Source organism: Palaemon carinicauda, chromosome 27 (assembly GCF_036898095.1).
Source record: "Palaemon carinicauda isolate YSFRI2023 chromosome 27, ASM3689809v2, whole genome shotgun sequence".
Taxonomy (NCBI): domain Eukaryota; kingdom Metazoa; phylum Arthropoda; class Malacostraca; order Decapoda; family Palaemonidae; genus Palaemon; species Palaemon carinicauda.
In genome coordinates, this window is record NC_090751.1 from 21067635 (window position 1) to 21092120 (window position 24486).

Here is a 24486-nt window from a genome sequence, read left to right on the forward strand (position 1 = left end):
TTTTTATTACATTAGTGCTTTATTTAAATTCACTGGAAGCTCCACTTCTTATGCTTTAAAAGGATAGAGGCACGTTGACCCCAATCTGGGCACACACTATTTGTTCAGAAACAAGAGAGCTTGAGAGTTAGTGCAATCCGAAAGTCCGTGGAGCCAAGCACTCTACTACCAGCTTTTTGAACAGCAATTTTGTGTAATTTTGTCTAAGGGCCTTTAAATGACATTTGCAAACTTCATTAGCATGTGGGACTAATATTTTTTTTCTTTTGCAGGTAAATTATTGGAAAGCTAAAGCCACGGATTTTGGATTGGACTAGTTAACTACAGTTACAGGAGATAGCTAACTAGAATAACCACTCTCGAAGTTAAATGATGTACCAGCCTGACATGACATATGCTCACTACTGTAGTGTTTGGTCACCTTTACGACCCTATTGCTTCAGAGCACAGAAGAAGAGATCAAGGGGAAGAGACAGAGAGGGGGTAAGAAGAGAAAGGTGAGGTGGAAAGAGAAATTATTGTACTTCAATAGGAAGAAATATCCTGTGTGTGAAGCACAATTATTCATGATCCATTTTTTTTTCTATAATCTTCTATAGTCATTAAGGTTTGATTAGTATTTCTCTATATCACTGGGTTAATAGGATATTCAATAAAGTGGCCTTAAAGTTGAAAGTTTAACAGACATTTTGGTCTGAACTTAAGCAGTCCCATCCCAAATAATTTTTTTTTTTTTATTTTGTAATCTGGTTGGATCAATCTATCCAACTTGCTTATTTGTATAGCCTTTCCTGACGAACGTCCCCCCCAGAACAGAACTGCTTCCTTAACCATTTTCAAACTTTCGATAGGCTGTGCTCTAACACAAAATAAAACAATCATTAAGTGCATAATGAAAATGTAAAATGTCCATTTGCTCTTTTATTTACATCATCATGACTAAAATATTCAAATCGCTCAAAAATATATATATATATGTATATATAGATTCAAAAATTACAGTTTGCAAACTACTATTGAGAGATAACGTCGACTCTAGAAAAAATTAATAAAATCATTTTTGGGATAAAAACTGCCTATTATGCACATGGTGTAACTGCCATAAAAACCTCTATGCGGTCGATTTTAATTTTATTAATTTGTAATGAACCCTGTCAATTATTATTTTCTAGCTGGCCACCAACTTTAAACACGAGTGCGACATACTTCTCAATCTATATAAATAACATCACTTTTCATACTATAAGTATGAAATACTCTCAAAACACATAAAAGCGAAATGTACAAAATCAGGCACTGTAATATATAGCAGATCAGGAGCTACTACTGACAGTAAGGACTGTTGGTGTATGAAGAGTTTGCTCTTGTGATAAATTTTGGATTCTGCACTTTGTCATTCTAGTCTCGAATTAACCTTGGAACCTTTCACAAAAGGCTGTGCATTTAAACCTCAACTTCCCATTTTAAATGGTGCATTTCATTTTATCCAATTGGGTGACAAATGTTTTTCTGTGACTTGGACAACAACGAACAACCCCAAAACACGTTAATCCTCCACAACATACAACATAGAGAGTCCACTGCCCCATAAGGCAGCTTGTACTGTCCTTTTTCTGTTTACAGAAAATTACTGTAATAAAACCTATTTAAACAGGAAGGGAAACAGGCTATTTTTATTTTGTTTATGGTCTGTTAAGCAAGGATTTCACAGCACATGTCCATTTTCACTTGTCAAATTCTTTCAATCACAATTGTCTCATAGTTCTCTGGTGCTAAAGCTCTTTTCTTAAAATTATTTTTGGCCAACAAACTTTTCTTCAGCCGTGTCCATCGTAGAGTGCTGTCAGGAGAGAAACCAGTAGGGCAGACACTACTGCCAAAAGTGAACTTGTGTTCAAAGGAGCGTTGCTGTCTAATTCGTTTTTGTTTGGATGACCAGTTCGTTCTTGGAAGGTGTCTGGGAACTTCTTATGCATCTCCTCTTCAAGGTCTCTCTCCATTTCCTGGAATTCTTTCTGAAGTTCACGGTCAGGAGCTGCTGAATGACCAGTGTCTACACCATAGATATCTATTATACCATCTTCAAAGTGCTCTTCCATTACAGGCATGAAAATGTCCCTGTGATTATAATGGTCTACGTCTATAGTTTCTATCGGTTTAGAATTCATCTGGTCATCAAACATGACCTCCTCTTCAGTGTCCCCATCTTCCTCTTCCAATTCGTCTCCTTCACCACCGTGCCCAACTAGATGGTGATTTCTTCCACGAGCAGTCTTATTTTTCCTTCTCCTGTTCTTCCTTCGTCGCTTTCGGCAAACATTCTCCGCTACCCAAGGCTCTGTAATATTTGGGTATTCATAGTCGAGCTTTTCAACTTCCTGTAATGAATGAGAAAATTGAAAAACATTAAACCCATTATAGTATAAATATACTGTATGTCAATTTCTTGGGAAAGTAAAGTTTTCAACATCACATTAATCTTGCTAATCATTTTATAAATGAGATGGCTTTGGCACTTACAGGAATTAGGCTCTCTCCTCTTCTCCAGCACGTGGGGTTAAAGGTACCAGTGTGTGTGGCATCTTGAAAATACTCAAAATGATTCTTCCAATCGTAATTCAACAAACGCCATTCTAAAGTTCTCCCAGCTAATTCCATTGGATATCTGATCTTGATGGGATTTGAATTCCTGTAATAACATGTAAAACCTAATATTAGGATTTCATTATTTATGTTGATTGCAATTATGTCCCCATAAGTATTCATATTAGCTATAAAAAAAAAAAAATCTCTTTATACATACGGCCAAAGTTCTTGAATGCCAAGTGCATGAAGCACAGTGTTCAGGGAAGGTTTTGAATGGCAGAAAGATAAATCAACTTTAGGCCAGTAGAAAAGAAAAGACAGGCACATCTCATCCCTGGTTTTAAAACCCCCTAAAGTGATTGTTGTCCTTTCTCTGCTGTTGTAGGTACATTCTCCGATCAAGTGGTCACCCTGTAACAAAAAAAAAAAAAAAATTGTAATTTAGCAATCCAATATGCTTTATTTTTAATGTAATGTATAATTTTTTAATATGAATGTACTGTATACTATAAAGTTTATTTCAAGAGTAAATATTGAAAATTTAGATAGATATGCCTTTTTATTTGCAAAGGGCAGCTACAACTAAAATTTTAACTGGTTAGTTCCTGGGTGCCATTTATCCTACCCAATATTTTGCAGTAGTGACTAATGTCTGCCAAGCAGTCTTTACTCAAAGTAAGGCAAGGTAGTGTTCATTCTCATAAATTCAGCTGCTCCATTTTAAGTTGCTTTTCACACCGAAAAGGCAGCCTACAACATTTTCATGTAGGCTAATAATCTTCATAAGAACAACTGCCTCAGATGTTCTTGTAAAGCTGAAACCCACTGAGTGAAGGTTCTTCAAGTGTAATTAATTCTTGAAGTCAGCACAAACCCTCTTACTTGGTAAGCTGAAACTCCTTGCTTTCCAGGTGGAATAGCAATCATTTTTCATCCTAACATTAACAGAGGCCTTTCCTCTTCAGCATATGGCACTGCAATTCTTCGGATAAACACACTTTTCATGTTAAATTGCTTATTCTGAGCACTTCATAAAACTTTGAGATTTATCCTTCAGTAGGTATTCTGTCATCAACCATCGTTGATATAAATGATATTAGGAGATTTTTGTATACTTATGTAGAATGAAACCTCTTTAATCCAGAACACTGAAGAAGGCAATTAACAATATTTTTATGCTGGCTAGGAAAGTCCCTGATAATAATCTTCATGAGAACTAAAGACTAGCCGCAAATGGTTGGGGCTGTCCCCAATTATCTGAGGAAATGTTTGAAAAGTGTAATACTTAAAGATGTCTGCTCAACCCTTAGCCCTTGGTAAGCTAAGCCCTGTCACTTTAGTAGGTAGAATTGGGAGAATTTCTCCTCTTCAGCATTACCCAAGGCCTTTGTAACTCAACCATTTGAGTGCTATATTTTCATACAGATATTTTAGTACCTCACTTAACAAAATATTTCATATTAGCAATTAATATTTAAGCACTTGAAAAACTTTCAAGATAATCTTTGCTGATTGATTGATTTGGAGTTTTCTGGCATCTTGACATCAGAGGTCATAAGTAATATGAAATGTACACCTTTAGATTGTTTTCATTTTGTTATCACATCAATCGATGGCTTCGTTTATTTATCATCTTGATTGGGCTGATCACCCCTCAAGTTGGTGACACCTGATTAAAATTTTCTTTTCTGTTAAATGGGCTCTGTTTCCTTGATAACCTTGCAATACCCTTAGATACCACTATTGATGTCCTCACCACTTTCTGTCTAATGGACATGCCTCCAGAGTTACTACATCTGTGCCCCCCCTTTTTTTTTCTTTTTAGCCTTTACCGACCAGACATTATTTACTAGGTTAAACTTTTTAGTTTTATTTTCCAGCCTGTGGCACCCTATTTTACGTGTAAAAATTTGTACACAAGATGGTTCAACCAAGGCCCTTGGTTCAACCCAATCAAGAAAATTTATGACTTAGCTGAAGGAACTCTCCTGTTATGGTCTGAGGAGAGGGGGTTTCTGTTGAGAAATAACAATTTTGCCAAATGCAATTTCAGATTTATCTTTTCACTCAATTTCCACAGACTTCTAATGATAAATTGCAACTGTTCTAGGGTTCAGAAGTCCTGGATTATCTAGTTAAATAGTTTTACACTAGGAAATGGCACACAGAATCACTTATTTGTTCTTTGATGCCATGCTTACAGGATTGTATCCTGTATGATACAATGCCTTCTCGCCTTGCCAGGCAGTAAATTCTATTTTGGACATTCTTCTGGCATTTTTCATGTACCAGTTATACTCTGTTGGTGGGCATAACTATTAAAGCTAATTTTGTATTTCAATTCACTTTTAATTTGAATTATCAGTTCACATGTTCTACAAAATAGCTGTTGGGTCTCTTAGTTTAGTTTCTAAAATGCACAAGGCTTTCAAAACACAGTAAACAGTTAACTGACATTCTCACATTCTCATTTACTACTTTGTTGCAATACTGAAGAGACAAGTCTAGTCTGGCATGCCTGTCAAGGAGAGGACCAAGGTTCAGCCAAGCATGCCAACAAAAGTCATGGGGACAAGACAACCCTTAAGCCAAGCAAATCCTGCTGATAAGAAGGCCAGTTGTCTCATATTCTATACATAATACAACAAAAGCACTAAGTACAATTTTGTTGATAGCATGCCCCCCCCCCCCCCTTTTGTGTCTGGGAGGGACCTTGAGATGGAATATAATTTCATTTGGGAGAAATTTGTAAGTAGAAATACTTTTCCTCTTGGTTTGCCTTTATTATTATGACTTGATTTAACATTGAATATTGGCTAGTGATTTTTTTATAATATACAATTACTACATTTAGTTAGCAACATTTGCTGTAGGATTTGGTTAGTTTCAATGTTTTTATGATTTTCTTTTGGGTTTCTTCTTCTCTCCCATTGAGGCACAGGGGCCACCTATGAAGTCATGCTGAGACCCCGGGCCAACATCACAAGTCTGCTGATGATAGGAGAGGCGCTTGGAAAAGCCTGCCAATGAGAGGGATATACTGCCTATGAAAGGAGAGGCCCTGGGCAAAGCTAAGCTAAGTCTACTGATAAGAGCAGAGGCTCACAGACAAGCCTGAATACCAAAGAGAAATGCAAAGCTGAGCAAGCTAGGGCCCAGCCAAGCCTGTTGAAGAGTGAGCCAGCCAAGAGATACCGAGATCATAAGCCTTGCCTAACATGCCGAGGAGAGGCCCAAGCCTAGTCACCCATCCAAAGAGAGCGGGTCCAAGGCAAAACGATAAGGTTCAACCAACCCTCCAGAAGAGGCCTTAAGCCAGATCAAACCAGCTGTCAAGAGGGCCAGAAAACAGGGAGGCATGCTGATGAGAGAACCGGCCAGGCCTGCCATAGAGATGGCCGGGGTAGAGCTAAGATTGATTACTAGAGGGTCGGGCACTAGCCTAGCCTGACAGAGAGAGACATGGGCCTAGTCCCCATCTAAAGAGAGCAGGAGCCTGGACGTAGTACTTATCCAAAGAGCTGGGCCAAGCCAGCCAATGTGAAGGGAGTGGAGGGCCAGGGGCTGCCAATGAGAGGATTTAACCAAGCTTGGCAAAAAGATGGCTAGGATCAACATAAGGTGAACGTCAAGGCCTAAACTGCAGATGAGAGGGTTTTAAATGCCAAGGAATGAGATTACTGAAGGGAAAACCTGCTGAGGGCCACGCCTGTCAACAAGAGAGGTAAAGTGCCAGGACTGGGCTCCAGCAGACAAGAGACTTGTTCCAAGTATTGTTCCATTTCAAAGAGCTCTGCCAAGGTTCAACCAACCATGCCAACGAGAAACCTAGGGGCAAGTAAGGCCTGCCGACAAGAAGGCCAGGGCCTAACCTGTAAACGAGAGGTCCAAGACTGAGCCAAGTTTGTCAAAATGACGTCCTGGTCCTAGCCCGTCAAAGAGTGGCCCAGGCCTATTTCCCCTATTGACGAGAGGGGTCCTAGGCCAAGCCTAACCTGCTGAATCAACACAGGACTATGCCAGGCCTACTGAAGTAAAGTCGTATGCCAACTGCCAGGGCTATGCCTAAGCATGCTATTGAGAGGGCCAGGGTATAGCCAAGATGAAACTACCGAAGAGAAGTGGTGAGTAAGTCTTGCCTGGAATGCCAAGGAGAAGCCCAAGGTTAGCTCTCCCATCCAAAGACAATAATCCTGCCTACAAGAGGGTCCAACAAGAAGGCCTCCTGAGACACAAACATGCCAAAGGGAGTAAGGCGAAACCTGCCAATGCGACAGAAGTCACAAGGAGCAAGCCCTGCCGACGAGACGGTAGAACAAAGACGGCCAGGGCCCAGCCAGACTGCCGCTGCTGATGAGGGAGTTAAGCACCATGCCAAGCCTTGCCGAGAGTGCCAGGCCTTAGCCAAAATGAGAAACTACCATAGAGAAGGTATGCTGAAAAGTAGCATGCAAAGCCAATCCTGTCAAGATCAATATGGGCAATGTGACAGGAGCTGAGGGCTTGGGACATCCGACGAGAGGGTCCAACAAAGCCTGCCAAAAAGAGGCCCAGGGTCAAGATTAGTGTGTCAGGGCCCGAAAGTGCCAGGCCCCAGCCAAGCTGAGAGACAACCGAAGAGAAAGCCGGCCAATGAGAGGGCTTGGGGTCAGGACATGCCTGCTGAAAAGTGGCATGGAAAAGTGAATCCTGGCAAAGAGAGGGGCCAAGCTAAGCCAGGCCCCAGCCAACATGAGAGAATACTGAAGAGACAAGTCTAGTCTGGCATGCCTGTCAAGGAGAGGACCAAGGTTCAGCCAAGCATGCCAACAAAAGTCATGGGGACAAGAGAACCCTTAAGCCAAGCAAATCCTGCTGATAAGAAGGCCAGAACCCAGCCTAACCTATCGTAGAGAGGTCCAGGACCAAGCCAAGCCAAGCCAGCTATGGAGAAACTACTGGGCCAAGTCGGGGCAAACTGCCTGAAGAAATGCTATAAGCCAAACTGCTAAGCCTGCCAAAGAGGTCCAGTGCCTGGCTAAGCATGCTAATGAGTGGTCAGAAACCCAAAATGATATAAACTACCAAAGAGGAGCTAAGAAAAGTCTTGCTTGGAATGCCAAAGAAAGGTTCTGGCTGGTTCGCCATCCAAAGACTGTAATACTACCGACAAGAGGGTCCAAGCCAAACCTTATGAAGAGACATTAGGTAACCAACCAGCCAACAAAATAGCCAAGGTCCAGCCCAGCCTAGCCTGCTGCTGCTGCTGCTTAAGGAGCTGGGGGCACAACCAAAATTTCCAACAAAAGGCACCACAATGAGAGAGCCAGGATCAGGACTTCAGCCAAGCCGAGAGAGACAACCCTTGCCTAACCTGCCAAAGATATGCCCAGACTTAGTCCCAATCTAAAGTGAAGGATTAGACAATACAATTTAAGCCTCGAGAGGACCATGGCCTGCTGAAGAGGGGTCCAAAGAAGATGATGCTGAGAGGGTTTGGGGCCAAGCCAAGCCAACCCTAATAAATTGTTGAAAAAATTGTTGAAAATTGGTCTACAGCTAAGCCAGATCTGACGAAGAAAAGCCTTACGCCGTTACGCCAAGATGCCAAGCTTGCTAAAATGAGAGGTTGTGTCTCAGCCAAGATGAGAGACAACTGAAGAGATGTCAAGAAACAAGTCTTGTCTGGTATGCTAAAGAGAGAGAGAGGCCCATCCAAAGAAAGCCAACCCTACCTGTCTGATGACAGTACCATAACCCAGACAAAGAGAAACCCCTGTACCATAACCCAGACAAAGAGAAACCCCTGGAAAAGCCAAACCTAGCCTGCCAAAGTGCGGCACAAACCTATTTCCCTGCTGAAGAGCCCTGGGCAAGACTTGCCAATGAGAGAACCAGGTCTAGCCTAGGTGAGAGAGTACTGAAGAAACACTTAGAGCAGTCAAAGCTGACAAGCTGTTGAGAGGTCCAGTGCCAAAGCAATCCTGCCAACGAGAGTCTAATTAAGCTTGCCCAAAAAGACCCTAGGCTAAAGCCTAGCCTAGGCAGCCAAAAAGAGACCCTACACCAAGCCAAGGCTGCCAGAGAGATCCGTGACCAAGCCAAGGCTGCTGAATAAGGCTTGGGCACAGCCAATCCTGCCAGAAAGAACCTGTAGCCAAAGATTCTGCTGAAAATAGGCCTGAGCAAAGCTGAGCCTAGCCAAGCCTGCACACAGAGTTCCTGGGTCAAAAAGTCAAGTGAAAGTTTGATGAAGGGAGGTCCTAGGCTAAGCCAACCCTGCTGAACAGAGGCTTGGCCAAAACAAATTCTGCCAAATAGAGGCCCTGGACAAGGTCGGATGATGGGAGATTCTGAAACAAGCCAAGCTAAAGAAGAGTTCCAATTCAGCTACCTAGAGCCCAGGCAAGATACAAAACAGGTCTTAGACTAGACCAAGAGAACTGAAGAAAGGGCCTAGACTAACCTTACAAATGCTGATTAGAGCCTTAAGACAATACGAGCTTGCCAAAGAGGACCCCGGCCAAGCCCAGGAAAGGTGGCAAGTCAAACCGAGAGCCTAAAGAATATACACACCTTGCCTGGCATGCCGAAGAAAGGCTAAGACTATAAACCCAAACCAGCCAGCCAAAATGCATGGCGGCAAAGCAACCCTGTTGTAAAGAGAGGCCCCATTTGGGAATGGATCCTCCTGTAAAGAGGATTGGGCCAAGCCAATCTTACCAAAGAGAAGCCCTGGGCCAAACTAAGACAACTGGGCCTAGCCAGCCAAAGAGAGATCCTAAGCCACAAGCCAAGCCTGCCAATTAGAGTCCCAGGACTAAGCCCGGCAGAAAGAGACCCAGGCAAGTCGAGGCTCAAGCCAATCCTGCACGGACAGCCCAAGCCAAGGCTGCTGATGTGTGAATTTTTTACTGTTATCATTTACTTGTTTCTTTTATAGCAATTAGGACTTTTTACTGTTACTATAAAAACCTTTTTCTCAATTTCAGATCCCCCAACAGTGTTTTTGAGACACTGTCAAGTGGAAAAATATAATAAGACTGATGCCCTTCAGTACGCTGGTCTAGCTGAGCTTCATAATTTTTCCGACAATTTTATCCTCCAACCTATCAAAATAAACTTTGAAATTACATTTGTTTTTCTTTTATTAGGAACCCTGTTCTTGAGTGATCTTTAATAGAATAATCTAATTTCCTTTTTTACCTCACCACAACAAAGATAGTGAGTACAGTATAAGGAATGGGTAATTTGGGTGATGTATTCACGCCAGATGATGGTTTATCACTGTTCCTCAACCTGGGCAAAAGCCTAAAAATCACAATGGGAACACTGAGACTGTTCGCTAGCACCCCCTCCTCCTTGTTTATTGATTAACAGTGAGTATAGGGGACCAATGGAGACAGAATACAGTATTGCAGTTAATTGGCTTATATTGGAAATTATTCGTGTCCAAGTGCAACAGGGGAGGACTTTAAATCACACTTCCAGGCAAAAATTATGAAAGGCTGGAGCAAAAGCAATTGAGAACGGAAGCATGTGCAGCTAGGGGCTGAATGAACGCTACAGAGTCAAATAATGTCTATAGAGCATTACATGAGGTACACTGACGGTACTTTCTCTTAAAGACCACAGGTAATTTGAAGGGAAAAAATATTAATCCTTATGAAAAAGAAAAATCATAACCCCTCTCTTTCACTATAAAAGCAGAAATTAATGAAGAGGTGGATGATAAATTACCAGTTTGTATTTGTGTACTGTGCATTCGCATGAATAAGCTACTGCGCAAAATTTTGTTCCCAAAATAAATTATTTACAGTGACATCATGACAGTTTACTAAGAATTCATCATAAATACTGTACAAGACAATACAGCTAAATATGAAATATTAAACAAATTTAGGCTACTACAGTAATTACCAGTGGTCCTTACAGGTTCTATGTTAATCTAAGGTTTCCGTTCCGTTGGAAAAACGAATAGGTACAATTCTAGGGTTTGTATTTATGTAGAAATAAATTTGACATACACTAAATATCTCAAATAATCTTTAAAATTATTTTAAATATCTTAAATAATCTTTAAAATTTTAATCCCCCCATTTATGTCACTTTCTAGTGCAAAATACTTACTTGTACATTTTGACAGCAAAATACTCGTACATTTTGACAATTTTTTTTGACAACTTTAAACCCCCAAAAATGAAGAAAAAGAAAATTACAACCTTAAAAAAGATGTCAAAAGAGAGTGGCAACTAAAATGTGGATTATGACATGAATTACGATTCGATATACAAAAATTAAAATATATGTAATGCATATAAACTCACCGGCAATACTGTTCTGGGATTGGTAAGTGCTCTGTATTCCTGGTAATTAAAGTCGTAATTATTATCTTGGGCTATAGGCTCCAGCTCTCGACCATCTCTTATGTGGCGGACACGAACCTTTCTTCCCAGCAGATGTGTGTGCAAAATAACCGCAAAAACATTGATGCCTGAGAGAGAGAAATAAAGAATTAGGGAAAAGGCATTTATAAGTCAATATTAAACTGGATTAAATTTAGCTAAATTTGAGGTTCAATTTCACCCCTCTACATCTACATTCTCAATATCAAGTCATTTAAAGAATTTCGGAAGGATCCCTGTTCAACAAAAGGGGATTATCACATTACTACGGCACTTACTCTGCATCCTATGTTGCCACTTCAAATATAATTTTTAAACTTACACAAATACCACTTTGCATACTCCAACTCAGCCTTTCATCCATCTTCCACATGCAACAAATCTTCACAATACTTACTCCATAAGTGCGTTTCCCTATTTGTAACGTTTATCCAGATATTCATTACCTCGACGTTCTCGCTCGAGAATGACTTAATGAATAACTTACCTCTCACCTTCTCCCTCTAACCTCATTTTTCCTTTTTCTGGCTACCACATCCACCTCCATGTACGAAAAAAATATATTAAAAGAAGGTACCAGCTACTTTTAAAACTGAATAAATACACCAGAGCAATTTCAAATACCAGTGATCGGATGTTGGGAAGACGGTTAATATATGACTCTTCTTCCTCTGCCAGCAATGAATGAAATAGCCTAACGTAGATTCTTCCAAATAACTTCAATCTAAGTATAATTCACTTGAGTAACCTAGAAATAGTTCGAACTAGCCAAACCCTCAACAAAATTAATGGATAGAAAATTCTATTACCATCCCTCCCACAGCCTCTGCTTAACTTGCATTTCTCCCTTCCTCTCATATCCCTTGGAGGGATATTAAAGGGGGAGATGATTGGATTACCTTGCTCACCTAAAGCCCGAGTACTTTTTTCGGGCGAAAGGATGATGTCAATGTTTTCATAACTCTGCGTGTTCCAAATAAAGCACAGAATCACACTACGCTTCATCTACAGCATTTTTTTTCTTTTCAATGTCCGTTGTGTGCGTCGATATGGACTTGGGTAATTTTGGTTGGTTTATTTTTTTAGACTTTGACAAATGCCTTCCTTATAATACATTTAACAGTTAAATGACAATAGTCTTTGTGAAACCGAGTCCATGAGGTACTTTTTCTGTTATTACAAGCTACGAAAAATAATCATTACAATACATATCTGTCCCTGAATTGTTCATTCCGTCTCTCTCTCTCTCTCTCTCTCTCTCTCTCTCTCTCTCTCTCTCTCTCTCTGAGACTATACTGCGTCAGACCAAAGTCTACGTTCCTCCAAAATAAGAGTACTACTCCCCTCAACCCCCTACCACTTTAAAAACTCAGCCACTTCCTTTCCCATTTTCCAATATAGTAAGTCTTCGTACCCAGAGATATTCGGACATATTAAAATCTGAACTTCTCATAAAAGTTTGGAATCATCCGGCAGATGTTGCACAGTGAAGAGACCCGAGGCATTATCCAGCAGTGCTCTCTCTCTCTCTCTCTCTCTCTCTCTCTCTCTCTCTCTCTCTCTCTAAAAAAAAAAAAAACTGTTATTTCGGAGTCGGCTCAGAATCAAAAAGAATATCAAGACTTTGTTGACATAATTCAAACCGAATACACCATTCTAGTTATAAAATATTAAACGATAGCTATTCTAAGTTTGATACCCAAATTCTAAAACTCAACATGTTCGTTCTACATGATTAATATATTGGTATCAAGACAATCACTAATCAAATTAATATTAATGATTCAAACGAAAATCAATCGGAAACTTTCATATCTACTATAAGTTTTATATACCGTAGAACTAGTCGTGGTAATTTATTTTTTCTACCGATTACTTATATCAGTTTTGTGAATGCATGGCAAACAGTGGTCTCCCTTTTTAATGCATCCCAGTTTATACCCGAACCTACTAAGATTATTTATCCAAAATACAAATAAAAGCTGAAACATAGCCAGCTATATAAAGAAATTTACTGTTTCGATCATACACAGGAGTTGCAAAAATCATGATTCCTGAAGAAAAAAATGGTGTTCTAAATGTCTAGCAAATTAACGTAGCTATAAATGGTACAAATAGAAGGTCAGAAGAATGATGACAACAGCAGTGACAAAAATATCAGTGAAACGGATGTCTTGGCCACCTTGTGGCCTATGAGGATATCACTGCTATTTTGTTGCAACTGAATATCCCAATGTCTCAAATTTTTTTGAGCAACTACTGTAATTAATATTTCCAGGCTTTTCAATCTTTACCATATTAAACTTACTTCAGCATTGATAAGTGATTTAACATCTCTCTACCTCGCCACTATGACCACACCTTATGAACTACTGTACATGAAAATAAGAAAGATTTGATGGAGTTCAACATTTCTACTCAATACCACAGGAAAAAATTAAAAAGTCTATGGCCTTAACATGCTTCGATTAAATAATAATTAATTATCCTTTAGACTAGTACATATGCAATATTGTATGATTAAAAAAAAAACGAGATCTAATTCCAATCTTATCACATTCATTAAAACCGAAAAACCTTGCCCTATATAATCCTACAGCCATTGTTGGATATTGCTTTTCCCTCAATTTTTAGACCCGTCTTTAAACTGAATTTGATGTTCCTCGTCATTTTCTCACTCACGGCCTCTAACCTATGGATCTGTCTCCTTAAGCGTTCCAACCTGTTTTAATGGATGAATCTATAAAACAAAGTAATCCCGATAAGTCCGGGGATTCCTGCAAGATGAAATTGTTCATTTCATGACCGCAAAACGCAATTATGAAGTACTGTTAACGCGGTGTGGTACTTGCCACACTTGTAAAGGATTCCAAGTCGGAATCTCATATTATTGCTTATCATTGCTATTACAAAATATAATGAGGTTGCACACAGCGAAAAGAATCATTTTATTATCTCTTTACGCGTTCTTCATAATTCTGTCGATTTTATTTTTCTTCTGTCGGTCTTGTTTCCTTGGGAGACAGCACGAAAATTATATTCAATTTTACTGTATTCCGTAAGTTGACAGTGTCAATTATAGTCTTTTTTCTGTTTGTCAATAAAAAGTAATATGATCACTATATCTTTTTACAATTAAGTTAAATACATAAGGCAATGACAAACATAATCCATCCGCCAAATATTACTACCAAATACCGTAGACTTTCTCAATAAAATCTATAACTACCATAAATATTAGTTAGCCATCGTTGCAATTCACACCAACAAACCTTAAAAACTAAATAAATCACACACACACACATATACATATATATATATATATATATATACACACACACACACATATATATATATATATATAAATGAACCAATCTCAAAATACTTAGCAATATCATACTCTAATTTCCGTCTATTTTTTCTTTACAAAAATTCAGAACTGTTGTTTTTACAATGTTTATAATTTTCTGATAGCTGTGTTTAAATTTAAGATAGTTCTTTATCAATTTATCTCATTTTTGTTTTCGTTTAACAATGGTTATATTTTTCTGATAGCTGTCTTATAAAGATCTATGAATTTATCAATTAAGATAGAATCCCCTGAAGTTTTCCCAAGATTCTCCCCCTACATAAGCATTAATATCGAAATCATATACATGTCGAAACTTTGAGCGGCCAAGTGAAAATTCTCTCTCTCTCTCTCTCTCTCTCTCTCTCTCTCTCTCTCTACCCAAGCTCTTGCCTCTACCCATCCCCAACATCCCACCCACACCGTAAATACACCTGACCCACACTGATCTCACACAAAATCCCTCTAGCGTGCGTCAAGGTGACCGTAACCTTTCCATATTAGCGGTGGCTCTGGCGACGAAGGGGAAACCAAAACGAACCTCTCTCTCTCTCTCTCTCTCTCTCTCTCTCTCTCTCTCTGTGTGATTACATTTTCCCTCAGAATTCACCTATTTCTTTTCCTTCCATCTTTCCTCTCGTATTTTCCATTCCTATTACTTTTTCTGGTTATTTCATCCGCCTTTCCTTTTCAGATTTGTGAATTTTCTACATTCAAGTGACTTACAATTCTTGGTCCTTTAGGGTAATAAAATACATTCGAATATTTCGTGACTGATCATCCTAAAATAGCTAACAATGTTAATAATCGTACATAAATAATTCTTTTATTTAACAATTAATCCTTATTTCGATAAACGCGTAAAATAGGTCAATACGGTAGTCCTTTGTCAAGATTTGAAAAGCAACATTGTCATACGAATACCATAATGACATTCAGGGTATATAAGTATTGCCAGCGACTATAGGATACAACGTTTTAGGGACATCAAGATCATAGCCAGAAACTAACAATGTTATCAGGATATCAAGATTATTATCTAAACACATGAAAAGTTGGAGCTGAGTATCATCTGATGAAAGAGTGATAAATTTTTGAGTAAAATCGACCCACACGGCCTACTTGGCATGATTATAGAATTCATTGATAAAAAACATGAAATGGTCTGTCAAAATGAACCTTAACACAAAATTCGAAATTTGATCGTAGAAACCAAAGTGCGAATGTAATCTTGAAACCAAGTAAAGGCCAGATTGGCGAGAGTCGGTCAAAATGAAATGGTTGTGAACAAAACAAGGCCAAGACTGGTGACCTATATGCATGCTAAGAGGTGAGAAAATTGAGTCCCACTTTAAAATTCTCGAAGCTCTACTGGCAAATGTTGGCAGTATTTCGTTTCAAAATCTTGGCATTGGGAAAATAGAGAGTCTGTCCAAGACGTGTTTTGTAGATTTCACAATGAAGAGGGGAATCTGTTATTAGAAGCTAAGCGAGAGTTGAAGAAAGACACTCATAACAGGTAGGGGAAGAGAAATTGAGAACTGTTTGCTAGAGAAGAGAAATTGAGATTTGTTTGCTTGAGAGAGGAAGCCGAAAATATTTTTCAGAAACAAATGTAAGCTTAAAGATATAAGATTAAACTTGACCAGGTTTCGCGCTTCAGAGAGAGAGAGAGAGAGAGAGAGAGAGAGAGAGAGAGAGAGACTCATTTTCAAGCCAGAAAAAAACTTTAATGACTAGGGAAATGAAGAGCAGTATTTAACTGCAGATGTCATCGTACCCCCCCATGGCAAGGTTTTTATAGCTGTTAATGTTCTTCAGGGGAAAATTTACATAGGCAAGTGTCTTTACATCAGCAGGGAAAATTGGTAGCATCTAAACAAGAGCAAGACAAGTTATAAGATGTTGAAATCAAGCGCATCGACTTATGAGATAAATTGAAAAACATTGACCTTATATTTTGTGAATGAAAAAATCTAGGTTTTACACAAGTGTACCTACAAACATCAAGACATTATTCAAAGTATTCACTTCAAAAATATGGAGTATAATGTCAACCAAAGATAAAGTATTCACTTCAAGAATATGGAGTATAATGTCAACCAAAGATAAAGTATTCACTTCAAGAATATGGAGTATAATGTCAACCAAAGATTCTCCATGTAACTGCCTGGATAAACCAGAAATCAGTCCCAGATAGAATAGGCGCACAGATAATCATCAAGTCACTGGCAACATGAATTAAATTTTACATTATTTAGAAGTTTACAGCTTAAAATATACAGAAATGAAAAAATTACAGTATCTAAGGCTTCAAAGAATCAATATACCGTCAATTCTCTCTCTCTCTCTCTCTCTCTCTCTCTCTCTCTCTCTCTCAAGGACCAAAACCAGTCATGTCAGTCATTTGGAAGTTTCTTCTCAACTTTTCTCTTCAAGCTCGTAACTCTCTTCATCATTTTCCTTTCATACTGACTTCCGATCATTTATCAAAGTTTCCCTATTCCCCTCTGAAGTCACCAAATTTTATTCCTACCAGTTTTCATATATGTATAAATACATTCTTATACGTATATTCATTTCACATCTGAAAAATAAAACGAATTATATATATATATATATATATATATATATACACACACTGTATATATCGATAGCTTTTGACACACTCGTGACTTCCATATTTTTAAATGTTTACTCTACCTTGCGTACATAACTGATACTAATTAAAAATTACATTTTAAGATAAGTGCATCTACTCTGGCTAGTATTAAAACTTACAGTATATATTAGCATTTTGACAAAAGTAATTAACTACAACAAATTTTACCTGCAAATTTCTGGATTATTACATGAATGGATTTCTTCCAAAATAGGAACGTTTTTCCATCACCGCAATATACCTCCCTACATACACTGGAATATGTACCTCGATCTCAGACGCACTCTTGCTATGCCCGGCTAGCAAGTATCTTCCTTTCAATAATATTACCTTTCACATCATCTATCTAATAATTTTTAGGTCGTCCTTTTACTCTCCTCTCCTAAAAATCTTTATTATACACTTTACATCAAGCTATCATCTTGCATTCTACCATCTCGAAACACACTTATCCATATGGAAATCCCCCCCCCCCCCCCGAAATATTAACTACCCATTTACTTGCCATAACATCAAATTTCAGTCGAAATTTCGCTTATGCCCTTAAATGTTTAATTTCTAATTTCCAATCCAACTTGTTTGATGAAGACAGAAGGCTGAGAAACATGACAGAGGAAAGTAAAGTCTTGCATGACCGTTATAACGAAGTTATCATTACTTTTACACTTATACATATATTTATCGCTAAGGTAAAGTCTGAAAAATCTTCACCTACCATAGTTAGGCCATACACAAGGAAGAGTGATTAATCAAATAACATTAATTGATTGATACACCAAAATATTACGGCATTTTTTTTTTTTTTTTTTTAAGTTTCCCATTGCGGAAAAACAGTTAGGACAGTAAAATAACAATCAACAATGTTCAGCTATTGTTAAACGTAACAATAATTTTATTAATAAAATTATGATTTACGAGAAGACAGTGAAATTCTAATTCTTATGAGAAGTTTTGCCTTTTAAAAAGAATCTTTGCATAAGTTAGATTTCTCTTCCAATCTCCGTTTTCTGTCGATAAAAGGGGAGAGAGAGAGAGAGAGAGAGAGAGAGAGAGAGAGAGATTTCTTCCACAGTATTTACAATCTTGTCTGCGGCCATATAACCATATATCTCTTTCAAAATCTCCCTTCCTAATTCTCTCCATAAATCATCTCAAAATAGGGCTATCCATTTTTTATCTATTTCTTCAACCCAGCTCTGATCCTATATATCATATAAGATTAAGTACCTGACTTCACCCTGCATGTTTTTCGAGAATTTTTCTTGTTTTTAATGAAGATAAAAGGGGGAACCAAGATTATACACATGAAAAATATTTGAAATGAGTCGCATGAACATTTTGTGTACATAAATTATTCACTGAATACATCGTTCATTAATGAATTTGGAGGGATATCGCTCCTAATTTCAAGCAAGTGACGTGATCTCATGAGAGCAGAGACTGAAAGGGGAAACCCATAAAATAATTAATAAAAGTAAATAAAAAGAAAAATCATTATTCACGAAGAAAAACCCATTATTTCTAAAATTACAAATATTGAATGCAAGATTTAGAATTATACGAGAAATGAGAGAATCGTGTTTATGATGGGAATTATCCTTAGAATTCTATTCGAATCATTATAACCAGTTTTATATAAACAAAACTTGCCACGTCCTTATAATTAAAATGAAACTACACAGTATTGCGACTATCATCAATTTAAGTATTAACTAAGGCATTGGATTCCCCTTACAGATTTGGTATTGGAAAGGAAACTGGAAAAAAATTGAGAAGAGCATCACACTGTGCAGATTAAATCCGCTATGTTTCATCTCACGCTTGTCATCTTTTCACCTTTGATATCCAAGAAAACTGGTTTACTTCCGATATTCCAACATATATATGCTAAAAAAATGTCGGTTCTTTGTACTTTACAAATTAATAAATTACGAGAATACAGATATCAATAAATAAAAATACAACAAATAAAGGGTTAGATATGCATTCATTGGACGAGGTTTTATCATGGATATAATCACCTAACTGCTATAGCTCTTCTAGGCTTACATATGAGAAAAAAATAAACCCTTGGCGAAGAAAAACATGAAAAAACATTTATTTCGTATCAGGCAGGCACACTTCATCTCAAGACCAAAGAAGATATAAGTATAAATATTAACGCGCATTTACCTCACATGTTGCCTTTCCGAAATCATACATCTAAAACGATAAGCATATCTCGTAATCCATAGTTATATCTATCTATCTTTGTATCTATCTGTAATATATACAGTATATATATAGTTTTGAATGATAATATCTACGTTCTCACTATACTATCATTTGATTTAGAAAAATTTATATAGTTTCTGCCAAATTATAATTTCATGCAATTGTGAATCAACCTTGCACTTGCAATTGCATCAACCTTGCACCTGCAACCTCGCTATACCATCGATTGATTTGAAAAAAAAAAATATGTTTCTGCCAAACTATAATTTCATATAATTAACGATCAACCTTGAAAGGTGTTAAAACAATTGTACGGACAACTGTCTTACCTGTTGGGGGCAGGGCTGCTTCAGTGCATTCTCCAACACAGTGTCCTTCTGACAAGACGGTCCTCTGTCGAGGAGGAATCTGATGTTTCCAGCTGGGGTCTAGACCGATGCTCATGACTCCTATTAGAAGAAAAATAAGAAAAAAATATGAATTGCCAGAAATCTGTAGGTCTACATATCAACTATTGCCTATAATATTCTTATGAATAATTTCTGGTAAAATCTTATAAAGAATTTTATTTCTATTAACTATTCTCCACTATATAAATCCTATATTAAAATACAAATTTCATATTAAGAAATTAAGTCAGAATCCAAAATTCATTAAAAATGGATTTACTTGAAAAGAATTATGGATATTGACAAACACATATTGAAGACATTTAACAAAAACTATTCTAAGCTTTCGGCCATTTATGAAATGCGTACGGTAATAAAAGACGAAAATTGCCAAACAATGACGTAGTACATAACGAACGTCTTAATGTTCCGAGGGGAGAAAAATAATAAATGGAAAAGCTTAGGAGTTAGATTAAGGCAATGTTTTATGTGCCTCATATTAATTCAAGGGGGGAGGGGAGTGTTCCCGAGGGTTTTCGGTAATCCTACAGAACGAGGGTAAAAACCATCATAAGACTCCTACGCTTATTAGTGAAGAAGAAAATTTCTCTTATCGGTTCTGACTTTTTTGGCTGGTTATGCCTTTTACTTCAACTTTCCGTTAATGATTCTGAACTTTTAATGGCTATTTCCCCAAAGTAGTTTAATATCAATACGGAAAATTTCAGAGAGATTATAGCATTTTCTCTTTTAACCGAAATGATTCACTCTGTTAATACCCTTCTATATTTTTACAGAAACTTGACGATCAATTTCCCTAAACGGATCTATTTTGAGAAAAAAAATCACTGCCTTTGCTTCTTTATAAATGGCGTCAGAAGTAAATTTTAATCAGTTATATACAACGTTAAAGCGAAAAATTGACTGCCTAAGACTACTATAATTACGGACACACCTTATCCTGCGTCCATAATGCGCATTCAAGGTGAAGTAAGTAGTTGTCTTTAGAATAAAGATCATACATGACTATATAATTCAAAAGGTATGTCTTCACGTGTCGTAACAAGATATACAGTTATGACATCACCTTCAGTAATTGTACACACACACACACACACACACACATATATATATATATATATATACACATACAGTATATATACATATATACAGTATATATATATATATATATACATATATATATATATATATATATATAAATATATATATATATATATATAAATATATATATATATATATATATATAAATATATATATATAAATATATATATAAATATATATATAAATATATATATATATATAAATATATATATATATATATATATATAAATATATATATATATATAAATATATATATATATATAAATATATATATATATATATATATATACATAGTAACTTGAACAATAGAGTTATAACGTACCAGCATCATAGAAGCGAAGCTCAGGTGTGTAGATGATGCGAATCCCTGAGTAATCGGTGAAATTGTGTTCATCCGGGTTGTCATAATGCGCCTGCATCATGTAGTACTTGGGACCATTTGGGGTCAGAGGATAACCAGCCTCTGAGGGTAAGGTAAGGCCCTGTGGAAAGAGTTAAAGAGAAGGAAAAAACTTTAGTCTAGTCAGGCATATGTCAGGCATATAAGCGTTTCTTATTTGTTTCCTTATTTCTTTTCCTTGGTAGGCTATTTTCCCTGTTGGAGCCATTGGGCTTATAGCATCTTGCTTTTCCAACCAGGGTTGTAGCTTTACTAAGTAATAATAATAATAATAATAATAATAATGTGAAGAAAAGCAGAAACTAAGAAACATAAATAAATATATTTCCAAACATTAAGCAGTTTCCTCTAAATCTGAATTAGAAACAAATCCTCAAAATAACCATATTAAGCAGATATCATCTGGTTGTAGATAAGGAGAATTCAAAGGTTTAAAATACAACTTTATATACGTAACATCCCAGTGGATTAGATCACCCACATAAAATCTGTTTTTCTAATGCAATTCAAATTCTAAATTACACTTCACGGTTTCCTGAAAAATTAACCAAAGAAGTCTATTTTATTAATATATTGAATATTTTTTTCTCCTATTATCAGTTTAGTTTCTTCTTGAGATAATTTCCTTTTACATACTTGCAATGCTTAACATTGCAGTGATTTTTATTATACTACGAGTTCAGCACTAGAAGGTCAATGTAAATTTTTTTCTTTTTTATTTCATCTTCCAGAAATCTCAAAAACTTTTCATTCACTTCAACAGTATATTTCTGAAATATAAACTACACGGACTAGAATCTCTTGATAAATTTCCAATGATTTTCACTTATTAAAATCCAACCTTTCCAGAAATATCCCGCAGCAAAGAAAAAGGAGGAGCGACCGTACAACAAAAATCAAGAAGGGAAGGGAAGGTAGTGATAGGAAAGGGGGGGGGGGAGATATCAGGGGAGGAGGGAATGTGAGGGTGTAATCTTCATCCCTTAGCCAGGAATGGTCAGTTCCAAATCGGAATGGGATATTCCTCCTTTTTTCCTCCCTGTCTGCTTTTTGTCCTATCTTTTTCAGGAGGTGGGGATAGGAGGGACATGAGGATGGGAAAAGGAGAGACGAGGATGAACTCTAGTGAAGAGAGGACGAGAGGAGAAAAATAATATATTGTTATCTGTCTCTGAAAAATAGTGATAAAAGAAAGACATTGTCATCTATCTGTCTGTTGGTGGCAAATAGTGATCATCCTAATTGCAACAAATACTTGAGTTTTATTTTCATACTAATTTAGAGAGAGAGAGAGAGAGAGAGAGAGAGAGAGAGAGAGAGAGATTAAGAAAAGGAATTAAACGGTCTATTGAAGGAATAAAGAGTAAACAAAAGTAAAAAAGAAATCAGCAAAGGACAAAAGATGAACACAAAGCTGAATGCAAACTAAAGTCGAGGAAAAATATCTGCAGTGGGAAAAAAATAGGGAGGAAGCAAAAGAATAGCTTAAAAGACAGAAGCTCGAATATGGAAAAAAAAAATAACAATAAAACCATGAATGCAAACGTTAAAAAACGGCCCTGGGAGAAAGAACGACAGGAGAGATTCGTGATGCGAATATATTGTTAACAAAAGACAAAATAACCAAATATAAAAAACTGAAAAGAATTAAAATTTCGATGTCAGGTCACGACACAGGAGTTCGTGCCACAGAGAGAGAGAGAGAGAGAGAGAGAGAGAGAGAGGGAGAATTATAAAGGTCTATATTTACAATAATTAGCCCTCTCTTACAAGCCAACTGGAAACATCCCCATAACCGATTAAAAATCAATTTCGCTGGTGTTAGTCGCTAAGGACAGAGGGTCAATGGGGTTGAGAGAGAGAGAGAGAGAGAGAGAGAGAGAGAGAGAGATTCATATGAAAACTTATTTGTTCATAAATGTTCAAATTCGAAAAAGTGAAAAATACGAGTCATACTGGGTTCATAAAGTAAAATAATTTTTCTAGGAAAAAAAAGTGAAATTGACTACTAAATCACTTTTACGTGTAAAGCTAGAAAGGGTTGGGGGTGTTGGAATAAGGTTACTTGAAGAGTGTGGCTATTAGTGAGAATATGGGGACACTCTCGATAGATATCTGCTCTTTGCGTGAGATGAACTGTTCCCTTCGTGGAATGACGAGCTTAAATAAATTATATTTTACCTCATTTACAATTTACCTTAAGCTCTTACGTATTGTATATGAGAACCGTCCTTTCATATCTCTCTCTCTCTCTCTCTCTCTCTCTCTCTCTCTCTCATGCTTTAGCAATCAAAATTGGCGGAGTTACTGAGCTTTGTGTTTACTAGACACAGACACTGAAATAAGAGACAGACAAACAGGCAAGGACAAATAGAAAGATCACGATCACTTATTTTTCTCTCATGATCTAGTAATCGTCTTCAGTCCATAGTTTTGTCGGTCTCTCTAACCTAAAATAAGATGAGAGTGGATAAGAGAAAAGTAAAAAATAAAACAAAATAATGAATAAATGCTAAAATTCATGATATAAAAAATAATGACAATGTGTTTGAACCTTGGAGAAGTTAAGTTAATGATCTGGATGTTGAATTTTTACAAATAATTAGACTACGTACAAATGAATTAGGAGCATTTCATGCAGAATTAAGAGAACAAAAAAAAGTTTCTCAATAAACCTGCATTTCCTAACACTTTCGCAGGCTAACAAATGTGCTCCATGATAATGATATAGCAACACTTAGTTGAAATAGTCCATTACCATCAGGTCAAAGGGAAATTAAATGAAAATACATTAAACTTCAAACCAGCCTTTCAATGCAGTGCCTCTTTTGGTAGTGGCTTCATGCAATCCAGTGTGCAGTAACTAGGGCCACGTTCAACTAACATCCTTTCAATTCATAAGAGGATATTAGTTATCATTAGACTTGTTACGTTTATTAGTTTTGACAAGCCCCGTGTTCGGACATGGTTTAAAGCTTTCAATGGTAGAAAATGAGTGGGTGATATGCAATAGGTGTTTCTCCTGATACACTTTACCACCATTGAGTAATTTTCATTTTTAAACCCAGTACCAGACACTTTTTATGCTTTATTCACTAACTAATGACATTCATGAACATTACTGATAAAACATCATAGAGCAACATATATATATATATATATATATAATATATATATGTATGTGTGTGTGTGTGCGTTTGTAGTTATGTATATAAGTGTGTATTTACAGTATATATATATATATATATATATAAATGCACATATTTAAAAAATATATCATGTATGAATGTATAAATATATCCAGACTTAAGATTTACGTAAATAAATGTATAGATATATGTATTTTGGGGGGTATATTTTCAAAAAGGACATATCTCTGG

At 36.8% G+C, this 24486-nt stretch overlaps 1 protein-coding gene across 1 annotated transcript in view; it reads right to left on the bottom strand.

Moving 5' to 3' along the window:
- Positions 1–271: 271 nt before the first annotated feature.
- Positions 272–24486, bottom strand: part of LOC137620846 (MOXD1 homolog 2-like) — a 100777-nt gene continuing 76562 nt past the window's right edge. The window contains exons 4-9 of the mRNA XM_068351294.1: positions 21029–21188; positions 19525–19644; positions 10893–11059; positions 2804–2997; positions 2521–2689; positions 272–2378 (exon numbers count right to left, since the gene is read on the bottom strand). Coding sequence (XP_068207395.1) covers positions 1818–2378; positions 2521–2689; positions 2804–2997; positions 10893–11059; positions 19525–19644; positions 21029–21188 — 1371 coding nt within the window. The 3' untranslated portion in view covers positions 272–1817. The remainder of the gene's footprint in view (positions 2379–2520; positions 2690–2803; positions 2998–10892; positions 11060–19524; positions 19645–21028; positions 21189–24486) is intronic.